This window comes from Equus przewalskii, chromosome 23, assembly GCF_037783145.1.
Source record: "Equus przewalskii isolate Varuska chromosome 23, EquPr2, whole genome shotgun sequence".
NCBI lineage: Eukaryota > Metazoa > Chordata > Mammalia > Perissodactyla > Equidae > Equus > Equus przewalskii.
The window spans coordinates 18,065,375-18,088,701 of NC_091853.1; the positions used below are offsets into that span (position 1 = coordinate 18,065,375).

A 23,327-nucleotide genomic window follows, 5' to 3' on the forward strand; every position below is an offset into this window, starting at 1 on the left:
TCAGTCTTTTAGTGAACTTCACAAGTGGTTCTCTTTTTTTCTCCCCCTTAGGTGGGACAGGAAGGCTAGAATGGGCTGGAGTTGAGTATTTTCCCTTCCCCAGGACAGTTAGGCTCCGGTTAACTACTTTTCCCTGAGGGCAGGCCTTGTTGAGAAGAGCAGAGTGCTCTGGCATATTTAAAAACGGTTCCTTTCTGCTCCCCCTGCTGGAAGCATGAAGGAATTTTTCTCTGATATTTAGTGTGGGAATCTGGTCAAGCTTCTGGAGGTAAATTTCACAATATTGTGGGGGCCCCTGTGACTGGGTCCTCCTGGGGTTTTTAACTCTCAGACTTGTCCACATTGAACGTCCAGCAGTTTTTCACTTACAGTTCAGGTTTTCCTACGTGACGCTGGTTCTTGCTGCGGGTTCTGCTCCTAGGTCTGCTCTGCTGAGAGGCCCTCTATTCTGTCTCACACTTTGGGGGCCAGTGGTTTGCTTTGTGTCCTCCTCTTGCTTATGGATCCACGAAGAGTTGTGATTTTTCAGTATGAACTTTTTACTTGTTAGGATGGAGAGGCAACTTACATGTGAAAACAGAAGTCTCACCTTTTCTTGTTTTAAAAAAGATAAACCATCTTTCTATGTAGAATGCATAGGAACTTTTCATCTCTTTTGTCTGCTCTGCTCTTTGCTCGATGGGTAGCTATATTGAAAAACCTTTTGAGACCACATTGAGTTCTGTAAAAGAACTGTGTGATCTGCCATGACGGTGAAGATTTGGAAAGTCAGCCTGAATGCTGGGTATTGCAGTCCCTAAAGAGCATTCTGAACATTCTGTTGCTATTTCTTCTTTGGTTATTGAAGCGTCAAGCTTTCAAAATCTCCCTGTGACTAGATCTTTCCTCAGATTTATTTTGTTTCTGCCACTGCCACTGCCACTAAAGTTATCTTGTCCAAACTAATGCTGACTTTCCATTTATACATTCTTTCCACAAACTTAAGCACCTACTTTGTGTAAGAAACATTTCTGTTTTGTCGAGTATCTTTTGTTTAGAAGTGTAATTTAGGTGTTGTGACTGGGGGTTGGGTCCCAGGTGGACCTGGATCTCTCGTGCCGCGAGGATCTGTAGACCGTAGTCATCCAGGAAGCACACTCCTCTTGCTGAAGAGAATCCCTAAAATTACCTTGTCTGACACCTCATTTCCTGTCTTCACTGGCTTCAGCTCTTCTCGCCAGCCTTGCAGATTATAATTATTACCTAGGCCGTCCGTTCCTGTTCCTTTCCTCTTGCTTTGCTCTGTCTGTATATTAGTAGTGTCTGCTCATAGATGGCTCCAAACACTATTCATCATAATCACAATTCCTTGCCGTCTGAAAAACAGAAGCTGAATATATTTCACATCTTGGCTTGGACGGCGGGGAGCCACAGGCAGAAATGCAGTTTCTCACTAATTGAAAGAAGAGGAAAGATTATATAGATTTTGGGGAAGGGTAGAATTTAGGGGAAATTTAAATGAAGTAGTGTACTGACCTAAAGCAAAGAGGAACTAATTCTTGAGAGCTTATGTGTTCAGTGACTGCCCAAAGTGGAAATTTGAACTTCCCATCTGTGTGTGGGTCATGTCCTTCAGGCCACAGTAGAATTTACAGCTTCCTCTCTATGTGGATTGTGTCCTGAGGCAAAAAATGGGATGTTTTATTCTCAGATCCCCTTTTGACCTTCCTTGGCCAGGTTACAGGAGAGGCCATTGACTATTGTTCGTATCTACCCTGCTGATCTGTTCTTAAAAATTGAGATTAGTGGTTTTGGCGATCAGCAAGATTGTGTCCTTATTTTGGTCTCAGGATTACCTACTGTATTATCTGGTAAGGTAGCATTCATGCAGTTGCATTTAAGACTCTAGATACCCGGAAACATATGATTGTAATACAGATAGAAACAGAAAGACTGGAAAACTTTTCAAAGCCATGGAGATAGCTAGTTTTTCCAAATGATACCAGGAAATTCTGGAGCTACAACTACCTTGTGAATTACTTCCTGAGTCTTATTTGCCACAGGAATACAAATATCCGAATCGGGTATAATTTGGTTATGTGCAGGTGAACTGGTGTTTGTAGAAACAAGCCTTCAGCAGAGTATTTTATTTGACAATTCCCATTAATTTGCTGGAGGAGCTTTCTAGAGACAGGAAAAAGGAATGTTCTGTTTATAGTTGTCCCCAGGATAACAGTTACAGGTTGGGACATGGGTTAGGATTTTGAATTCTTAGAAATTCCTTCTAGGGGCCAGCTGGGTGGTGCAGTGGTTAAGTGTACACGTTCCACTTCGGTGGCCCAGGGTTTGCTGATTCGGATCCCGGGTGTGGACGTGGCACCACTTGTCAAAGCCTTGCTGTGGCAGGCGTCCCACATATAAAGTGGAGGAAGGTGGGCACAGATGTTAGCTCAGGGCCAGTCTTCCTCAGCAAAAAGAGGAGGATTGGCAGATGTTAGCTCAGGGCTAATCTTCCTCCAAAAAAAAAAAAATTCCTTCTGTCTGAGTAGTTTTAGTTCTCTGAGAGATCATCATGTTCTTGTAGGATTTATGGTAGAAATAATGGCATATGAACCTACACACAGGGTGACTATCTAAATTTATAGGTGATTCACCTTGAATTCAACAACAGGAAATAAGATTCCAGAGTTGTCTTCAGAGCAGCCTATTTGGGTAGGTTTGGGGCCATTGTTCTTTACACATCCTTTATTTGCTAATATGGAACTATGCCTTTTCCAGTTGGTTTTTGATTGCCATATCTGCCAGTATCTTTATGAATAGGTCCTTGATACTTAGATGCTGAAGGATGTTTTGATTTTGTTTTTATTTTGATAGCTTTATGTGAAGGGTTGTATGTTTGTTTTAGTTCATGGTTTGTCAGTTTTCTAAAGCTCTTCTAACATTTTCAGCTCCATGTTGGTGAGTATCCAGATTTGCAGTTTTCCATTCCAATTTTTTTTAAGAGGTCTTAGCCTATTAATAAGAAGAGAGGGGAGGTTCTTTGTACATTGCCTCTTGGATGTATCCCACAACATAGATCAACCACCTTGAAGCTAATTTCTCGTGTCTCCTGTTTATTATTTCATCTCTTGTTTACAGCCTCCAATTATTTATTTATTTATTTATTTTTTGGTGAGGAAGATTGCCCCTGAGCTAACAGCTGTTGCCAATCTTCCCCCCTTTTTTTCTCCCTAAAGCCCGAGTACATAATTGTATATCCTAGTTGTAAGTCATTCTTGTTCTTCTGTGTGGGATGCCGCCACAGCATGGCTTGATAAGCAGTGTGTCAGTTCACACGCAGCATCCGAATTGGCGAACCCCGGGCCACTGAAGCAGAGTGCACAAACTTAACCACTTGGCCACTGGGCCGGCCCCTCGAACTTTTAAAGGAAAGGCACCAGAAAAAGCCTTATGTGTATCCTACTTTTCTTGCTCTCTCTAGTCCCTGTTGAATGTTTTGCAGATTTTTAAAAAATCTTTTTACAGCTGTTTGTCAGCTTTCAACCATTTTTATCCATCTGAGGAGCTACAGGTAACTGGATTCATTATTATAAGCCTAGGATTCCTGGACATTCAGTGTATAATAAAATATGAAATTCAGTAGCAGTCATTAGTCTGCCTGCCTTATGGTTTTGGAAAGTCTTTTATTATGACTGTTAGCTCAACCCTCAACTGTGCCTTAATTTAGTTTCCATTGGCTTGCTCACCATTGTAGCAACTTTAAGTGGGTATTGGGTCACTGCTTGTTTTCTTGGAGGAGACCTTGAGGAAAAGATAGTTCATTTAGCATTTTAGGGGAGGCAGTAGAGGGAAACGGAATATAGGTAGGGTGCTGATACTAAATTTTAGCACGATAATGTTGGATGCATAAGGAGGGCAGGTTTCAGGTACTTTGAGTGCTTTCTTTTCTTTGGCTTTTGCTAGAGAATCTTTAAAGGGATGCTGTTTTAAAGTCAGAGTTGCATTTTGAGGCCTCAGCATACCAGTCAAAAAGGCTGGCCATTGTATATTTGGTATTTCCTCTTTCTTTTCTAGAGCTTCTCTTAAATGTATTATCTTTGACGTGTCCAAAATTCCCAGTAATAGCTGAGGTAATTATAAATCCTTGGAGAAATTGTGCCTTCTAGCCTAGTAAGCACAATAATTAGGGTTATACCAAGAGTGTGTATAAGGGACAGGAGTTCTGCCAGTTCAAGTTTGTAGCTTAGATGCGGAGAAACTCACTTCGATACGCAGACTATAGTAGGATCAAATGATGCTTATAAAATAGTGGCTAGGTCCCATGATTTAATGGTCTGGTAACCTTTAGCCCCAGAATACAGATATGAAGGAGAAAGGCATCCTCCATTAAACAAAGTGATCTCTCCCTTAGAGAATCTCCTCGTGAAGATTTTCAGAGGGACTCAGCAAAGTTTGTTGCTCCAGAGAGCAGGTGCTGGTCTAATGGGACTCTTGTATCCATCAGCCTCTAAAGGTTGACTAGATAGCAATTTTGGAGTCTGTGCCATCATTCGATCCTCATGAAGACTGAATGATACAGAAACAGTGTTTCACCAAGTAAAAGTTTCTATCACAAAATGTTTTCAATTTATGGTTCTGAGACAGTGGAGTCAAAGCGTTCAGTGATGATCAAAGAACCAAAGGCTAGTAATCCTAGGATGAACAAATAAACTCAGCTAGATTAGTGGCCAGAGCTCTGTAAAATATTGCTCAGATTTCAGATTACTGTTGGGGACACTGATCAGGGATCATGATGGAACTGAAAGACGATTGTATTTCAAGCACAAAGAGCTGAAGCAATGTTTGCTTGTTTGGGATTCCACTGGTTGTTTTTTTTTTTGCTGAGGAATATTCCCTCTGAGCTAACATCTGTTGCCGATCTTCATCTGTTTTGTATGTGAGCCGTGGCCACAGCATGGCCACTGAAAGACGTGTGGTATAAGTCCATGCCTGGAAACTGAACCTGGGCTGCCCAAGTGGAGTGCGCTGAACTTAACTACTAGGCCACAGGGCTGGCCCAGGATTCCACTAGTTTTGATAAGCAAAATGAGTGAGAGCCCTTAAGGTGGACCCAGTGGACAGCCTCAAAATCTTAAAAATCGCGACTCACTCAAATCTGAAGAGTTTGAACATATTTATTTAAATTTTTGCTTAGGCAAGGGAGAAACTTCATGTGAAAATGTAGTTTTTTGTTAAAGGAAGAGACAAGATATATAGAATTTTCAAGGGAGCTAGAATTTAGTTAAATTTCAATGAAGTGCTTTTAACTTACCAAGCAAAGTTGAGCTAATTGCTGATTGGGTGGGTTGTTGAGAGCAGTTCTGTTTAAATGCTATCTGCTGGAAGTGGGAAATTCCATTTCCTGGATACAAACAGTTCATGTCCTTCATTGTCCTTGTGCTAGCGTAGAATATATGAATTACTGTGCTCGTGCAGGTTGTGTCTTCAGGCAAGTGTGGGATTTTTCTTTCTTGCTGTCTACTGGACCACTCTACCTCAGGGGTCCATAAATAACAGGAACTCAGTATGTGTAGCAACTCCGCCTCTCTTCTACCCCATGCCTTCCTTCCGTGTTCTCTCTCTCAGTAAAGGATGGGTGCTTTCCCAAAGTCGCACTTGACCCTTCTCTCTTGTACAGGTGTCGTATATATCCCTTACTGGTTTCTCTATCTCATTGTGTCTCTTTGTCCATGCTTAACTGCTTTGGTTCAGATAGTTACTATCACTCAGGCTTTTGCAGCAGCCTCCTCATTGGTCGTGCTCACTTATGTCCATTCTTCTGCCTTCTACACTAATGCTTGAGTTTCCATGAAACTGACCATGTCACTGTCTTATTTAAAACTTCCAGTAGCTTCCAAACACAAGCATATGTGGTTTTCATGCCTGTCTTCATACATGCTGCTCTACTTTGCCTAGAACCCACTTTCTTTTGTACTCCCATCCCAGTGTCTTATTCTCTTATTTTTTAAGGCTTGTTTCATCTCTGCTGAAGGCTTCCCTAACTCCTCAAATTCCCTGATCCTCCTCTGTAACTCTATTATTTTTTCCATTCTGCTGCTTGGAATGTGTCTTAGTGTAGTTTAGCTATTTACATCTATTTCTCATTTTTTAGGCTATGAATTCTGAAGCAAGGACCTAGAGCAGTTTTGCTTGGCAGATAGTAGATACCTGCTAAATATTTGAATGACTAGAACCTCCTTTTTTTCCTCTGCCCTACAGAAGTTTTCTTTTTCTTTTCTTTTCTTTTCTTTTTGAGGAAGATTAGCCCTGAGCTAACATCTCCTGCCAGTCCTCCTCTTTTTGCTGAGGAAGGCTGGCCCTGAGCTAACATCCATGCCCATCTTCCTCTACTTTATATGTGGGACACCTGCCACAGCATGGCTTGACAAGTGATGCATAGATCCGTACCCGGGATCCGAACCAGTGAACCCTGGGCTGCCAAAGTGGAACACGCAAGCTTAACCGCTGTGCCACTGGCCGGCCCCTAGAGGAGTTTTCTAAGACTGTCTTCCTCACATGTATGCTTGATTCCATCCCCTACTCAAAGACCAGCAGAGAAGTTGGCCTTACATTGTTCAGTTCATTTGTAATAAGAAGAAAGGCAGAATTAATGAATCAGGGTGGTGAGGAGACCTTGAAATTGTGGCAAATGGTGAGCAATAGGAGGAGCTAGGATATATAGCCAAAAGGAAAGAAAAATCATGTGGGATATGATAACAGTGTCCAAATATTTGAAAGGCTGTCATGTAGAAAATTATTAGACTTGATCAGTTTGCCTCCAGAGGGCAACTATAGGATGAATAGGTAGCATTGTGGGGCTCAGCATTAGGAAGAGCTTTCTGAACATTACAAGCTGGCTTATTAGGTAGGAATTTTTCACGAGTGGAGCTATGCACGTAGAGCAGAATGACCAATAGATTAAAGTGCTATCAAGTTGATTTTATATTTTTGGCAAAAGTTGGACTTGCTGGCCATGCTGAAGAGTCTGGATTTTTCTTGCTTTAGCTCTAAGTTCTATGATGATGAATTTCAGAAACACATTATTTTGAGTTAGGACAGTTTTCTATACATTCAGTAATAATTAAGCGCTTTCTGTGTGCCAGCTGTTGGGCATTCAAAGATCAGTGATAGTCTCACGCTCATAAGTAGCTTGTAGTTATAAATGGGAATTTTGAAGAGCCTGTGTATAAGTTCTATTTTTATTATTCTCAGGATTCACAATTCCTAAAAATCAGTTTTGAGGTTTACTTCCCTTTCAGATACTATAATTGTTTTTCTCTTCTTTTTATTCCCAGCAATGTCTCAGGCTGTGCAGACGAATGGAACTCAACCATTAAGCAAAACATGGGAACTCAGTTTATATGAATTACAACGAACACCTCAGGTAATGTGGACTAAGATAACTTGAGGACATATGAGATGTATGTAAACTGGGATACATTTTTAGAAAATGAAAACTTGAAAGAACTTAATAGTAATAATAAATTTATATACAAGCAGTCCTGATTTGTGTTTGGATGACACTTAATTTATTGATTCAACAAGTAATTTGAGTGCACACTCTTTACTAGGTCCTAAGCTGGGCACTAAGTGAAGTGATGAATAAAACAGATGTGGCACCAGCCCCTGGAATTTATAAACATTAAACAAGTAAATATCCACAGAATTACACATTTGAGGAATTGTGTAAAGGGAAAGTCCTCAGTGCTGTAATAAATAATAATGGGAGTGGAGACACTAAAGGAAGACTATTTTGAGAAGGTGAAGTTGGGGAAGACGGGGAGGAACAGGTTTGAAGGAGATAAACATGCTAAACTCATTTTAAATTTGAGATGCCTATAAGACAGGCAGGCAGAGATACTAACTAGGAGTCTGGAATAAATATAAAATTTTACGCATTTTTTAAGGAATGAGAATGGATAAGATCACCTAGAGAGAGACGAGCAGAGGGCCTAGAACTTTATCCAGAGGAGCTTCAATATTTAGAAATTAAGTAATGGAAAAGGAGCCAGCAATGGAGACTGAGAAGGGACAGCCAGAGAAAAGTAAGGAAAAATTGGAGTTGGGGAGAGGAGATCAAAGTCTTAAGAGGATGTGTTTCGAGAAGTAGGATGCAGTTATTGTGTTGAGCACTACTGAGAGGTTGAATAAGATGAGGAGTACTAAAGCATATGTTAGATTGGGCAGTATATACTTGATGACCTTGAAAAGAGTACAGTCACTTGAGTAGATTGTGCTATGTTGAAGGGGAAAAAAGTGAAAATGTGTAGGCAAATCTTCAGAGAAGTTTGGCTATGGAGAGGAGCAGAGAAGCAGAGTAAAAACGGGAGGAGAGGGGCTGGCCCCGTGGCCGAGTGGTTAAGTTCGCGCGCTCCGCTGCAGGCGGCCCAGTGTTTCGTTGGTTCGAATCCTGGGCGTGGACATGGCACTGCTCGTCAGACCACGCTGAGGCAGCGTCCCACATGCCACAACTAGAAGGACCCACAACGAAATATACAACTATGTACCGGGGGGCTTTGGGGAGAAAAAGGAGAAAAATAAAATCTTAAAAAAACAAACAAAAAACAAAAAAACCCAAAAAAAACGGGAGGGGAACATGGAATCAGGAAGTTTTAGATTTAGTTTTGTTTATAAGGTGGGAGATAGAACTGCATCCTCCCCATCATTTACATTTCACCATGCAGCAACCCTATGGAGATACTCATTTAGGCTGATTTCCTGGAGAGGGAGCGATTGCTGAAGTTTGAGAGTAAATAGAATAATCGGAGAGGGATATGCTTGAGAAGAATGTACCTTTGATAGGAACAGACGTACTTTCTCTTTGTTAACAAGAAGGAAGAAGACAATTTATAATGATTTGATAGAAAATGAGAGAGCCTTGTTTTAATGAAATTTGAGGTAGGGTAATCTTGAATGTTCAGGTGGAGGAAGGTCTGCAGATAGAAGATAAGGTATAAAATAGTTAGTGAAAGGAAAATCAAGTTTGTTAGGGAAACCAGTTGCTGAGCAGTGTTGAACACCATTTGAGGCTGGTGAAAGTTTGAGTGATACCAGTCTCGTTGTGTGCTTGCCCCCTTTCCCCCCACAGGGCCACACACCTGCACAGGGACAGGCGTGGAGAACGTGGATGGTTGAGGTTATCTGGGGTTAGGATTTTGCTAGGCAAGTTCTAAAGAGGAGGAGGAGGAGGACAGATTTGATTACTAGCTGAGTCAGCATCATACTCTTTATGTAATAGTTCAACAGAGGTTATAATTCGTAAGTCAAAAGTTTGTCTACATATTAAACTAAGTAAAATAAAATACAGAAAGTGATGTGTAGAGAGAAGTTAGGACATAATAAACACTTGATAATAGTGGTAGTTATTATTATAAATGTAAATATATTTTACTTGAGTCTGTTATGGGCAATATCTATAGTTTCCACGTCTTTCCTTGTGGGGTCATCAAGTTTTGACCATGTAGAGAAAAGGCAAGTATGATGGAGAGCCAGCAGAAACGGCAAGTCTCAGTAACATATGGGAAGCCTCTTATTTCTACCTGCATCTTCCCTTACTTTTTTTTTTATTGAAGTCTAGTTGACACACAATATTATATTGGTTTCAGGTGTACAACATAGTGATTTGACATTTATATATGCATTATGAAGTGATCACTAGTAATGGCAAGACTAGTAATCCTCTGTCACTGTACAAAGTTATTACAATACTATTGACTATGTTTCCTATGCTGTACATTACATCCCTGTGTCTTATTTATTTTATAATTAGAAGTTTATACATCTTAATCCCCTGCACCTATTTCGCCCATCCTCCTGCCCCCTCTCTGGTGACCACCAGTTTGTTCTCTGTATCTGTGAGTCTATTTCTGTTTTGTTTGTTCATTGTTTTGTTTTTTGGTTCCACATATAAGTGAAATCATGGGTATTTATCTTCCTCTGTCTGACTTATTTTACTTGGCATAATACCCTCTAGGCTCATCCCTATTGTCACAAATGGCAAGATTTCATTCTTTTTCTTTTTCATGGCTGGGTAGTAGTCCATTGTGTGTGTATCTGTCTGTCCCTCTATATATGTCTCACATTTTCTTTGTCCATTCATCTGTTGATACTTAAGTTGCTTCCATATCTTGGCTATTGTAAATAATGCTCCGATGAGCACCGGGGTGCATATATCTTTTCTAATTAGTGTTTTTGTTTTCTTCAGATAAATACCCAGAAGTGGAATTGCTGGATCGTATGGTAGTTCTTTTTTAAATTTTTTGAGGACCCTCCATACTGTTTTCTGTAGTGGCTGTACTGATTTACGTTCCCACCAACAATGTGTGAGGGTTCCCATTTCTCCACATCCTCACCAACACTTATTTGTTTCCTTTTGAGAATAGCTATTCTGACAAGTATAAGGTGATAATCTCATTGTGGTTTTGATTTGCATTTCCCTGGTAATTAGTGATGTTGAGCATCTTTTCATGTTGCATCTTCCTTTTTAATAGCTACCTACTAGACCTCTTTACTCAATCCATAGGAGCCAGTATTGGTGCCTTAAGAGTTTAGGTAATCTTTGTTCTCACTGCCACCTTGTGGGAAGAGTGGGTAGTGGTGGTGGTGAAGACAGTAGGAGTTGGGAGTCACTTATCTCTCTGAAGCTGGGAGATGTGTCCTGGAATTCTGCATTGGAATTGCAAGTGCATTTTCACACTGAAACATTTTTAGACATAACAGAAATACTAACACTCATTATACTTCTGGTGTACTGTGGTTTAAATCAGTTTGTAGGGTTAGCCTGAGAACCTGACCACTTGGTATAAAACTGCTTCTGTGTACCTAGACTTTTTAAGGTTCAAAAAGTGATTTTAAAATGAAATCCTGTTAGACTGTATATAAACTAGAGAATACTTGTATTGGAATCTTAAAATATTTTAATGAATAGCATGAAACATATAATGTATTATCAAAATGGTGTGGTTTTTGAAGACGGAGGAATTCTTAGGGTTCATTTAGCTGTAACTTCATTTTGCATGTAAGAAAACAATGTTAAATAATTACTTGGAGTCACATAGCTAGTTAATATGGCTAGAACTAGAACCTAAGGAATCTGATTCCAAATTCAGTGCTTTTTTTGCTGGGAAAGATTTGCTCTGAGCTAACATCTGATGCCAGTCTTTGTCTCTCTCTCTTTTTTTCCTCCCAAAAGCCCTGGTACATAGTTGTATATCTAGTTGTAGGTCTTTCTAGTTCTTCTATGTGAGCCACTGCCACAGCACGGCTACTGACAGATGGGTGATGTGGTTCCATGCCCAGGAACTGGGTCTGGGCTGCTGAAGTGGAGTACACCCAACTTTAACCACTAGGCCATCAGGGCTGGCTCAATGCTTCTTTTTTATTTTACTAGGCTAATTTACCGTTAGTTAGCTTTTAAATAAATTAATATCTTTAGCATTAAAATAAGAGCATTTTTATAATGCACTGGTGCTGTGGCTGAGGGGGTCGGAGGAGATTATAGCTAAAACAAGATTGGCCTTGAGTTGACGATGGTGGTGGCTGGGTGATGGGCACATAGATGTTCATTTTTGTCATTTTATTACTTTTGTATGTTTGAACCTGTCCATAATAAAGAAAATTGGATAGCTTTTAATTTTAAGGTGACTCTTTTACAGGAGGCAATAACAGATGGCTTGGAAATTGTGGTTTCACCTCGAAGTCTCCACAGTGAATTAATGTGCCCAATTTGTTTGGATATGTTGAAGAACACCATGACTACAAAGGAGTGTCTACATCGTTTTTGTGCAGACTGCATTATCACAGCCCTCAGAAGTGGGTATGTTGAAGTGTTGTGCTAGGTGCTTAACTTGTACCAGGACAGTGCTCTGTTGGTTTTGAGAAATACATTCCCTGTAAGTATTCATTTAAGAACTGGAAATTTTTCTGAAGTCTTGGTTTTAATTATTGGAGAATCTTTGTTTTGAAACAGTTGATTTTATACAATTTTAGCAGCTTTTTAAGATGAGTATTTGTTTTGAGGAAATTACAAAGCATGAAACTATGGTTTTTCCACTTTTTAAGTATATAAAATTATATCCTTATGAATGCTATTTTAGTAAAAGAATTGATAACATATGCATTGGTATGTATTAGTGGGTAGTTTTTCCTTGTGAGGCATGGATCTCAGAGAGGGGAAATTTATATTAGGCAAGAACAGATTTTTATTTCTAAAATGGTTATATATAAACTCTCATAGAGAAGTATTGACATTTTTCTCTATTGGCAAGTAGTATAGTGTCTGAGGCTTCCAGAATCTTACGTAGCCATTAGTCAAATTTTCAAGGAAGTTCAGGTTAGTTAGTTTAAATTTCTGTGACTTAGTAAACATTTTAGAATAAGATGATAACTATCCAGAAGCTGAGTGTTTTTGTCTTTATCTCAGAGACACTAGCATTGTTTACATTTTCTTTCTCTTCTTTTTATTTAGCAACAAAGAATGTCCTACTTGTCGGAAAAAGCTGGTTTCCAAAAGATCACTAAGGCCGGACCCGAACTTTGATGCACTCATCAGCAAAATTTATCCAAGCCGTGATGAGTATGAAGCTCATCAAGAGAGAGTGTTAGCCAGGATCAACAAGCACAATAATCAACAAGCACTCAGTCACAGCATCGAGGAAGGACTGAAGATACAGGCCATGAACAGGTATGTGGGAAAGAAGGCCAGAGAGGGTGCCCATTTTTCTCAATACTTTATTAAATATTGAATTTACTCAACAGTCTCCATTTTGAAAAAGATAAAAGGCAGTAAAAAAAAATACCCTGGTAGTTCTGCATGGTTACCTTTTATTGCAGGTATAATATATGCCTCCAAGCATAATGGGATATTCCATTTAAAATACTACAATCTTTAAAAACCCTCTCTTGTATCCATTTCTTCTTCCACTTACCATTCTATTTCTCCTCTCCTCTTTACAGCAAAACTCCTTGGACTAGTCTATGCTCACTCTCTTAATTATTCTCCCATTCCATTTTGAACCCTCTCTAATCAGGCTTTTGTCCCCACTCCCATATCACCCTTACCAGAGTTACCAGTAACCTCCATTTTGTGAAATCTAATTGCTGATTCTCAGACTTCGTCTTCCTTAGTGGCATTTTAGACAATTAATTTTCTTTTCTCTTTGAATAGTTTTCTCCACCTGGCTTTCAAGAAACCATATTCTCCTGGTTCCCTTTGTATGTCAGTAGCCGTTCCTTATTTCAAACTTAACGTGTCCAATACTGAATTTTTTGTTCTTACTCCTTACTTTTCTTCATTCTTACTTATTTCAGTGGATGGCAACTCCATCATTCCCCTTGCTTTAGCCAAAAACTTTGGAATTACCCTTAACCTCTCTCTTTTTTCTTACAGTCTGTTTTCCAATCTGTGAATCAATATATCTTTAGCTTTCTTCATAATATAGTGAGATTGGTCTAGGTCACCAGCATCTTTCATTTAAGTATTGAAATAGCCTCTTAATTGGGTCTTTCTGCTTTCCATGCTTATCCCCGCATAGTCAATTCTCAGCACAGCAGCCAGAGTGATTCTGTTAGATTGGAGATCATGGTTCTCCTTTGCTCTGAAGCCTCTAATAGCTTCTGTTCACATTCAGATTAAAAGACCTTAATGATGGCTTCCAACACCCTACGTAATTTGGTCACTTTCCTCACTCCCATTTTTCTTTTTCTCTCTGACATCTCCTAATATACTCAGGCCTCAGGCAGAGTCATCATTTTCCAAAGTGGGAGATGCCAGTAAAGCCCCATCCCAATCCCAGTTTAGTGGTTCTCACCTTGGCTGAACATCAGAATCCCTTGGAAAGCGCTTAAATCCCAGGGCCTCAGATATCACTGCAGACCAAGTAAGTCAGAATATTTGACGGGGCCCTGGCATTGGTATTTTTAAGGTTCCAGAAGTGGTTTGGAAGTGCAACTTTTAACCACTGGCTTAAACGTTAAAAGATGTGCTCCATTCTAACGACAGGCGTACATCCTGAGAAATGCATCGTTAGGTGATTTTGTCATTGTGCAAACATCATAGAGTGTACTTACACACACGTAGATGTATAGCCTATTACGCACCTAGGCTTTAGGGTACTAACCTTATGGGACTACTGTTGTATGTGCTGTTCGGTAACAGCTTTATGGAAAAGTTATGTGGTGTATGACTGAATATTAAACTGACCTACAACTCTCTTTAGCAGAGTACAGTATTAAATGTTGAATGTATTTATTTTAAAAGAATTATACATTCCTAAAAGAGAGAGGGACTTTCATGCTTGTTCAATTTAGTCTTTTACCAGGAGAAAGAATCCCCTTTGCAAAATCCTTTACAGATAGTCCTTTGTTTTTGCTTGAATGTTTCTAGTGGTAAGAGTATATGATAGGAGCTCTTTCATTGGTTGACAACTTTATTACAGCTTCTTTATTGTTCTTCAGACTCACCAAGCATGCTTCTGCCTCGGGGCCTTTGTACTTACTGTTCTGTTTTTCAGGAGCCCTCTTCTTCCACATAATCCACATGGCACACACTCTCACTTTCTTCAGGTGTCTGCGAAGTTCCCATCTTCCACTCCAGGATTCCATACTTTCTTACACTCTCTGCCTCATCTTTCTCCACAGTATTTATCATTCTCTGAATACGTATGTGTTACCTGCTGCACTAGAATAATGTAAGCCCTAAGTGGATAGAGACTGTTCGTAATATTGATTCTTTTAACACCAGTATACAGAACCATGCTTGGCTTAAGGTAGCTGCTCAGTAAATATTTTTTTATGCATGATTTTTTTTTTAAAGTTGTTCCTTCATATTGAATTAAAATTAGTCTCTTGTGTATAGCAGTCTTGGTCTGACTTTGTCAAAATACTTATGTTGGATTCTACACTTATTTCAGATTCTGCTTGTATCCACTAGTTTTTCAAATAATTTTGTGTAGATAGGCATTCTTATATGTGCTTCTGAAGGCTAAACATTTACATTCTTAATTTCTTTTATTGTCCTCATACGACATTCAAGTTTGTTGGTGCAATTCTTGAAATGCTACCTCTAGAACAGTATTATAGATATGATTTGATAAATTCAGGATATAATAGGTTACTGATCTCCATTACTGAACATTGTTCTATGAATGCTGCCTGAAATTAATCTAGCTCAGTCACCTCAAACCAAAAGGAAGAAAGTGTGAGATAAAAATAAATGCATCAAGACAAGCAACTCCATTAGATTACTTTATAGTCAACCGAAACAACTTTTCTTTTGCTTTATTTGTGGATTTTAGGAAATATTTAAGTATAATCCTTATATTTTCACTGTTGAGTTGTGTTTGTTTCATTATTTTGGCCTGTTTATATCTTTTTTAATTGTATGAAAAAACACATAAAATTTACCCTCTTAACCATTTATAAGTATACAGTTCAGTAGGGTAAGTACGTTCACATTGTTCTGCAACCAGTTTCCAGAACTCTTTTCATTTTATAAAACTGAAACTCTGTACCCATTAAACACTAATTCCTCATTTCCTCCTCCTCTCCTTGGCTCCTGGTAACCATCCTTCTACTTTCTCTTTCTATGTATTTGGCTACTTTTAATACATTACATAAGTGGAATCACACGTGTTTGTCTTTTTTTGTGACTGGCTTAATTCATTGTTGTTGAAGTTTATCTGTGTTTAGCATGTGTGGGATTTCCTTCCTTTGTAAGGTAGTAATATTTCATTATGTGCATTTATATCTTTTGGGATCATAGTTTTGTCATTTAACATATTAGTCATTCCCTCAGTTTTGAAATGATCTATAGATTTCATAAGTAGTAGTTTGTTTTTTTGAAAGAAAGCACGAGAGTTCTTGAGCATCTTTCCTAAACAGTGGGCTGTTATTTCCTTGTTCTGGCAATAAATTTGTAATGATGACACTTCTTAGAAGTGCATGTCATTCTTTCATATTTCTTCATATATCCCTCCTTTTTTCTTGTTTATACAGATAGAGAGAGGCAATGTGGTAGAAAGAATGTGTATCAAGTCCTAGCTCTACTTCTGGTGCTTACTAGCTTATAACTATGGGCCTTGAACCTCCATTTCTTTGGTTTTCTTCATTATAAAATGATGATGATGTTCACTGCCTTGCCAGTTGTTTTGACGAGTAGATAAGATTTATACACAGTGTGCCTTGCCCAGTTACTGGTTGCTAGTATTTGAGCTTGTTAGCTGTTTCTGTATCCATGCTCCTTATTTAGACACCATCTCAGTTTCCTCATTAGAATAATTTTGCATTGTATTAGAAACTTTGGGTGAGTTCGACGGGAGGGTGTGCTTACTGTTTCTCTTAAATGTTTCCTTAAAGATTTTTAAAGAGGCATGAATATCTTCCCTCAGATCTTTAAAACTTTCATATCTGAATCATGCCTTTCTTTAGATTTAAAATCTCATAACAAATTATCAAAATATAAATAAGGATTTGCCAATAATTCCTATAATCAATAAAGAAAAGTATTCAGTGAATATTAACATTTGTTTCAGTCATGCCGATGTTTGCCTGTGTGTGAGTGAGGTTCTCTAGACCTTTCAGGGACATGTGGGAAATAAGTGCTGTTATCCAACTTGGAGCAAAGTCGATCATCAAGATTTTTACAGAATTCTAAAGTTCAGTAAATGTGCTTCAAAATTGATGCATTGAAAAGGCCTAGATGTAAATTTTATGCAACCCCCCTTTTTGTTATTTCCCTTAACTAGATTACAGCGAGGCAAGAAACAACAGATTGAAAATGGTAGTGGAGCAGAAGACAATGGTGACAGTTCTCACTGTAGTAATGCATCCACACACAGTAATCAGGAAGCAGGACCTAGTAACAAACGGACCAAAACATCTGATGATTCCGGGCTTGAGCTTGATAATAACAATGCAACAGTGGCAATTGACCCAGTAATGGATGGTGCTAGTGAAATTGAATTAGTATTCAGGCCTCATCCCACACTTATGGAAAAAGATGACAGTGCACAGACACGGTAAGTGTGCAGATTAGTTTCAGATTATCTGACTTCAGAATATTTAATTTGGACTAAAAGACGATTTTGCACAAGAAGTTTAAGGGCAATATTTGTCATCCCACTGATTGCCAGAGTTCATTTGGATATTTTGGCTGCCTGTATTGTTTTCTTCCTTCCTCATGTGCTTCCCACCCACAGTTGCATATCTGAAAGGAATGACCCTCCTAGGTAGAAGAGGAAGAAAGGACCGTTTAAATTCCTTAACAATGAAACGAGGGTGCCAGTTGTCTGTAAGATCCATGCCGGCAAGCATGGTGCTTTACCACTGTATCTTCAGCACACGGTCTGCCATCGTGTGTAGATAAGCATCAGATATTTGTTCAGTGAGTGATTGAACAGTATACCATGCTTTAAAAGAATCCCAAGATTAGCATTTCTATGCTCAGTCTTAAAAACCAGAAAATTGGTTAATTCTTAGACAATAAGAAAGTTGCTTATATTCTTACTATTCTTCTTGCTGCTGTTGACAGCAGAACTCTGATCATTGGGGTCGAAGGGTATGTTCTGTTTTCCCCCTCAGTACTGTGTGTGTTTCTGTTTGACTTTTGTCATTTTATCTCATGTTTTATGGATGGTAAGGTAGGTAGAGCTTTTGTGGCCTGGTAGACAGACAGTGAGCTGTTTACTTTCCCATCTTCTGTATCTTTCAATAAGAAATTTTTAGATAATAGAGGAGTAAATTTCTGCTATTATTTTGTCAATAATTGAGACATTTACATTTTATGTAGCTTTTTAGAAGTACATTCTATAATTTAAGTACATTTTTATCATTAATCTGGAAATTAAAGTTTTAATTATTTATTTTTCCAGATACATAAAGACTTCAGGTAATGCCACTGTTGATCACTTATCCAAGTATCTGGCTGTGAGGTTAGCTTTAGAAGAACTTCGAAGCAAAGGAGAATCAAACCAGATGAACCTTGATACAGCCAGCGAGAAGCAGTATACCATTTACATAGCGACAGCCAGTGGCCAGTTCACTGTGAGTATTTAAAATAATAGGCTCTTGAAACCGGGACCACATTGACCATCTGAGAGTGGCAGGTGATGGGGTGGGGCCTAATAAAATGCTGCAGGACCCTGAGAGAAAGAGAAATTGCAACAGGTGGTTAATGTTTTGATATCCTTTGTTTGTTCATTTGTGAATAGTGTAAGTGATAAGAGGTTTACCCTAAGATTTTTTTTTTAAAAGAGATGGACTTTTATGTTTGTTCCATCTCAGTCTTGTTGTGCTTTGAGCAGTTTTCATAATACTTTCTTTCTTTTTTTCTTTTAGGTATTAAATGGCTCTTTTTCTTTGGAATTGGTCAGTGAGAAATACTGGAAAGTGAACAAACCCATGGAACTTTATTATGCACCCACAAAGGAGCACAAATGAGCTTTTACTAAAACCAATTCTGAGAAAGAACTTTTTTATAGCCTATTTCTTTAATATTAAAGATGTACCGCCATTACTTTTATGGACAGAATCTTGGATATGTTGTTCAGTTTTCTTTCTGAGCCAGACTCGTTTACACTATTAGAATCTTTTTCCCTTAATTTAAGATTTCCTTTTTGGAAGGGACTGCAGTTATTCAGTACTTTCTCTTTCCTGTTAAAAATATATCTAAGTTGTATGTTTTCACAAAGTATGGTTCCAATTTGGAGCACCTTGGAACTTTTGACCCAGGAAATTTTTCATAATTCTGTATTCTTAAGTGAAGATTGAGTTGGCCATCCTTTTTCCTCCTCTCAAGTTTTTTGGGCCTACAGAATGTTAAATAATATGTATTTTGACTTTTTTTCCCTGGAGTCTTGTATATTTATAGTTTTCTATATAAGCTGTAGTATCTTCATGAAGACCAAGGCTCAAATTTACTGTGCTGAAAAAACAATTCTCATAGGATTATTATTTTCATGGTATTTTCTTCCATAATATCTCATTTAGAAAAAAGAAGGTTCTTTATGAACTTAGTGTCCATTGTCATGCAATGTTATTTTTTTCCATTTTTTCCCCCTCTAATTTTGGAATTTCTGATCCTGGGAAAGAGAATCAAACAAGATCTTAAGTTCTGTGAGAACTTGGTTCATTTACAGATTTCACTGAAGAAAAATTAATTTGGTCTTATGTAGTCTTCAAGTGTATATTTAAAGAAGTCTTTTTTTGTATTAGTTCTCCTGTCACTTCAGTTCCTTTATTATGCGTCATTTTTTTCCTATTAAAATGCCAGACATATGGAGATATTTTGCACTTTAGCCTTGATGAAAAAGTACAAGATATGTTCAAAGCTTCCCTATTCTTTTCTTATTGGTAGCCACGTAAGTTTCAAGAATAATATGGCACATAGAACTAACAATGGGAAAAAAAGTTTGTTTCTGTTTGAAAAGTGTGTTTAGCATTTTGGGTTGCCATATCAGTTTATAAATTTGGTGCTCTGCTCATTACACTCTAGAGAAGCAAGTTAATGGAGCTTGAGCCCTGCCTTGATATGTAGTGAAAGGTAATTCTGTAGAAGAATGTCAGCCAGTATGGTAAAGTCATTCTACTCTTAATTTAGTTTTATATTGAGGGACAGTGTTGGGCGTTTGGAGCCAGAAGGCTTTATGATGACAGGTCAGAAATAGGATTGTGTGTTATTTTTCATCCCTGTCCCGCTTCCAGGTATGTTTCCAAGTTTATATTATCACAGTATTTACAAAGACATGTTTGCATTGAGAAATTAACCCTGATGGGTTTTTGCCAGGGAGCAGTAGTCCTCCAAGTACCATTGTAACTAAAGCCTGTCTAATCATTGTAAATATTTATCTGTCATTTTTGACAGATTGGGGCCAGCTTGGTGTTTTAAATCTTCAGCCCAATATGAAAACTTTAAAGGCTTATTCAATTTTTTACCATTTTATTGAAAATATTTAAAATCTGTTTCTACAGTTTTTTTGGTAATCTGTGCCATGAAATTTGAAAACCACCAAAAATCAAGGGAAATTTTGTATTCGATTCGTTTTCTGGTATAATGTTAAGTTGTATAGATTATTAATGCATGTCCACTGAATATAACCCTGGTTTTGTGATGTAACAGCTTAGATTTTATTGGTGACATTAGATTAGTGGTTGCATTAAATAACTAAATTCACATTGTGATTATTAATTGAAATTTTGTCATTAAGCCAACAGTTATTTGTGAATATAAGCTTTGTGCTTAGAGAATGTATGTTTTTATCTGTCAGTATGGGAGGATGTAAACTCTGCTTCATTAGTAAATTCATTGGATGTGCAATCTTTTGCAAAATATAATTAGAGGTATCTGATAGAGCATTGAGTGTAGTGTTGTGTGTATGTGTGTGTATGTGTGTGTGTGTGTTTTAGGGGTGGGTACTGTTTACCACCACTACCAACCAAGATTTCATAAAGTATTCTAAGTAACTTCTATAACCACCATCTCAACTGAGGAACAGAAGGCTCACTAAATGTGGTGAGGGCCTTTGGACACATTATCATTTTAAAATTTGTTATGGTAAAATATGCATAACCAAATTTACCATTTTAACCATTTTTAAGTGTACAATTCAGTTGCATTAAGTACATTCACAGTGTTGTATAACCATCAATTTCCCAAACTTTTTCATTATCCCAAACAGAAACTTTCTACCCATTAAATAATAACTCTCCATTTTCTCCCCCACCCCCAGCCCCTGGTAACCTCTATTCTACTTTATCTCTATGAATTTGACTATTTTAGGCACCTTATGTAAGTGTAATCATACAATATTTGTCCTTTGTGTCTGTCTTATTTCACATAGCATAATCTTTTCAAGGTTCATCCATGTATCAGAATTTCATTTCTTTTTATAGCTGAATAGTATTCCATGTATATATACGTTTTGTTTATCCAGTCATCTGTTGATGGACACTTAGACTGATGGAGACTTTTTGCTATTGTCAGTAATGCTGCTATGAACATTTTTGTATAAATACCTATATGAATCCCTGCTTTAAATTCTTTTGGGTATATACCTAGGAGTGAGTTTGCTAGATTGTATGGTAATTCTGTGTTTAACTTTTTGAAAAATCTCAGATTGTTTTCCACGGTGGCATTTCCAACAGCAACGTACAAGGATTTCAGTCTCTACATCCTCACCAATGCTTGTTATTTTGTTTTTGTTTTTAATAGCTAACCTAATGGGTGTAAAGTTTTATTTCATTGTGGTTTTGATTTGCATTTCCTTAATGGCTGTGATGCTAAGCATCTTTTCATGTTGCTTATTGGCCATTGGTATATATATCTTCTTTGGAGAAATGTCTATTCAAGTCTTTTGCGCATTTTTAATTGGGTTGTTTTTTTGTCAAGTTGTAGGAATTCGTTATTCTAAATATTAATCCATTATCAGATACATGTTTTAAAAATATTTTCTTTCATTCTGTGGTTTGCCTTTTCACTCTCTTGATAGTGTCCTTTGATGCACAAAAGTTTTTAATTTTGATGAAGTCCAATTTGTCTATTTTTTTCTTTTTGTTGGCCTGTGCTTTTGCTACTGTATCCAAGACGGCCAAATCCAGTGTCATGAAGATTTTCCTCTATGTTTTTTTCTTCTAAGAGTTTTAAAGTTTTAGCTTTTACATTTAGTTCTTTGATCCATTCTGAGTTTTGTATATGGTGAAAGGTAAGGATTTAGCTTTGTTCATGTATATTTGGATATCCAGTTGTCCCAGCACCATTTGTTGAAAAGACTGCCCTTTCTACATTGAGTTGTCTTGGCAGCCATATTCACAAATCAATTGACTATGTGAGGGTTTATTTCTAGGCTCTGTATTCCATTGGTCTATATGACTGTCCTTTTCCCAGTACCACACTGTTTTGATTAGTGTAGCTTAATAATAAGTTTTATATTATCATTTTAAATCTCTGAACCCTGTGAAGAAGACAATATTTTCCTTGTACATTTGAGAAAACAGGCTCACCATTCTGACTTGGATAACTAAACATGAAATAATTGAAATGTCACATGAGAAAAGACACCTCTTTCAAATTCCCATCACATTTCTACTTATAAATATTTGCTTTTCTAAATCTTAGAAGCATAATTATAAGAAAGGAATATTAATTAGTGTGCAGTTGTTATAACTATAAAAATGACTTCCTTGAAAACTCTTAATAGAGGACCTCTGAAAATCTGCTTTTCCATGAAAGCAATGAGAACACTATAACAGTTGTCAAAATCAACTTTTTCAGAACTCTAAAAATTAAAGGCTTCCAACAAACTAAAATGCATTTATTCTATAAAAATAGTAAGAATAAGTTTTGTAGCATTTTAAGTTGCCCTATCCCTTTTCCCCCAGTTCCAGGGTAGCCTTGAAAACGAATAGCCTTGCAACTATAGTAGCCATGAAAACAAGCAGTCTAGTAGCCATTGGAAGGAGTGTGAAGCTCCCCAAAAAGCACACCCCAGAGGGTTGTCACTACAGTCATGCATCTCTTAAGGACGAGGATACGTCCTGAGAAATGTGTTGTAAGGAAACTTCATGATTCTGTGAACATCATAGAGTGTACTTAGACAAACCTGATTGCTATTAGCCTACTACACACCTAGGCCATATGGTATTAATCTTACAGGACCACCATTGTATATGTGGTCTGTTGTTGACCAAAAAGTCATTACGCAGTGCATGACTCTTCGACCTGTCTAGTACTTCACTGTTTTAAAGGCTCTATTCTCAGAGCTTGTTTTTATTTGACCTGACTCTACTCACTCGGTGCAAACAACCCTAGCTTCAGCCTATTTGTCAAGAAAAGCTGCAGTTATTTAGTATAGCAGCTGCTTGAGGCAGTGATACCAATTGGTGCAAAAAAGAGGCTAACTGAAAAACAAAAGGAAAAGCTGAGGAATGACATGTCTGTAGAGGGCTTTGAAAAGCTCCAACATATTCCTGGGACTCTAGAAGGCCACATGCATGTGCAAGGCTGTGTGCATGCCCAAGAAAAAAACGAAGATGACTGATCTTACCTGTAGCAGAACTTGAGGCTCTGCAAGCAGGAAGTGAAGGATAAGGCAGAGTCGTAAACTGCATGTTGGCGTGTTGAAGGCATACCCCAACACGTTCACAGAGCACTTCGTCAAGGTTGGGAGACTGTTTCAAGGCATTTTAAGGAAATTTCTGTCTCATCGTTAGCTGACCCCTAAGCTAACAAAGCAGAATATCGTGGTCACACACAGCAAAGACGGTAGACTTTACAGAATTAGTGCAGGAATGCCACTAAACAAACAGCAAACACAGCA

The 23,327-nt window shown here is 38.0% G+C and overlaps 1 protein-coding gene across 1 annotated transcript in view; it reads left to right on the forward strand.

The window, feature by feature from the left end:
• Positions 1-20,360, forward strand: part of RNF2 (ring finger protein 2) — a 43,752-nt gene extending 23,392 nt beyond the window's left edge. The window contains exons 2-7 of the mRNA XM_070591027.1: positions 7,314-7,402; positions 11,673-11,833; positions 12,485-12,700; positions 16,761-17,033; positions 17,886-18,057; positions 18,352-20,360. Coding sequence (XP_070447128.1) covers positions 7,316-7,402; positions 11,673-11,833; positions 12,485-12,700; positions 16,761-17,033; positions 17,886-18,057; positions 18,352-18,453 — 1,011 coding nt within the window. The 5' untranslated portion in view covers positions 7,314-7,315 and the 3' untranslated portion in view covers positions 18,454-20,360. The remainder of the gene's footprint in view (positions 1-7,313; positions 7,403-11,672; positions 11,834-12,484; positions 12,701-16,760; positions 17,034-17,885; positions 18,058-18,351) is intronic.
• Positions 20,361-23,327: the final 2,967 nt, after the last annotated feature.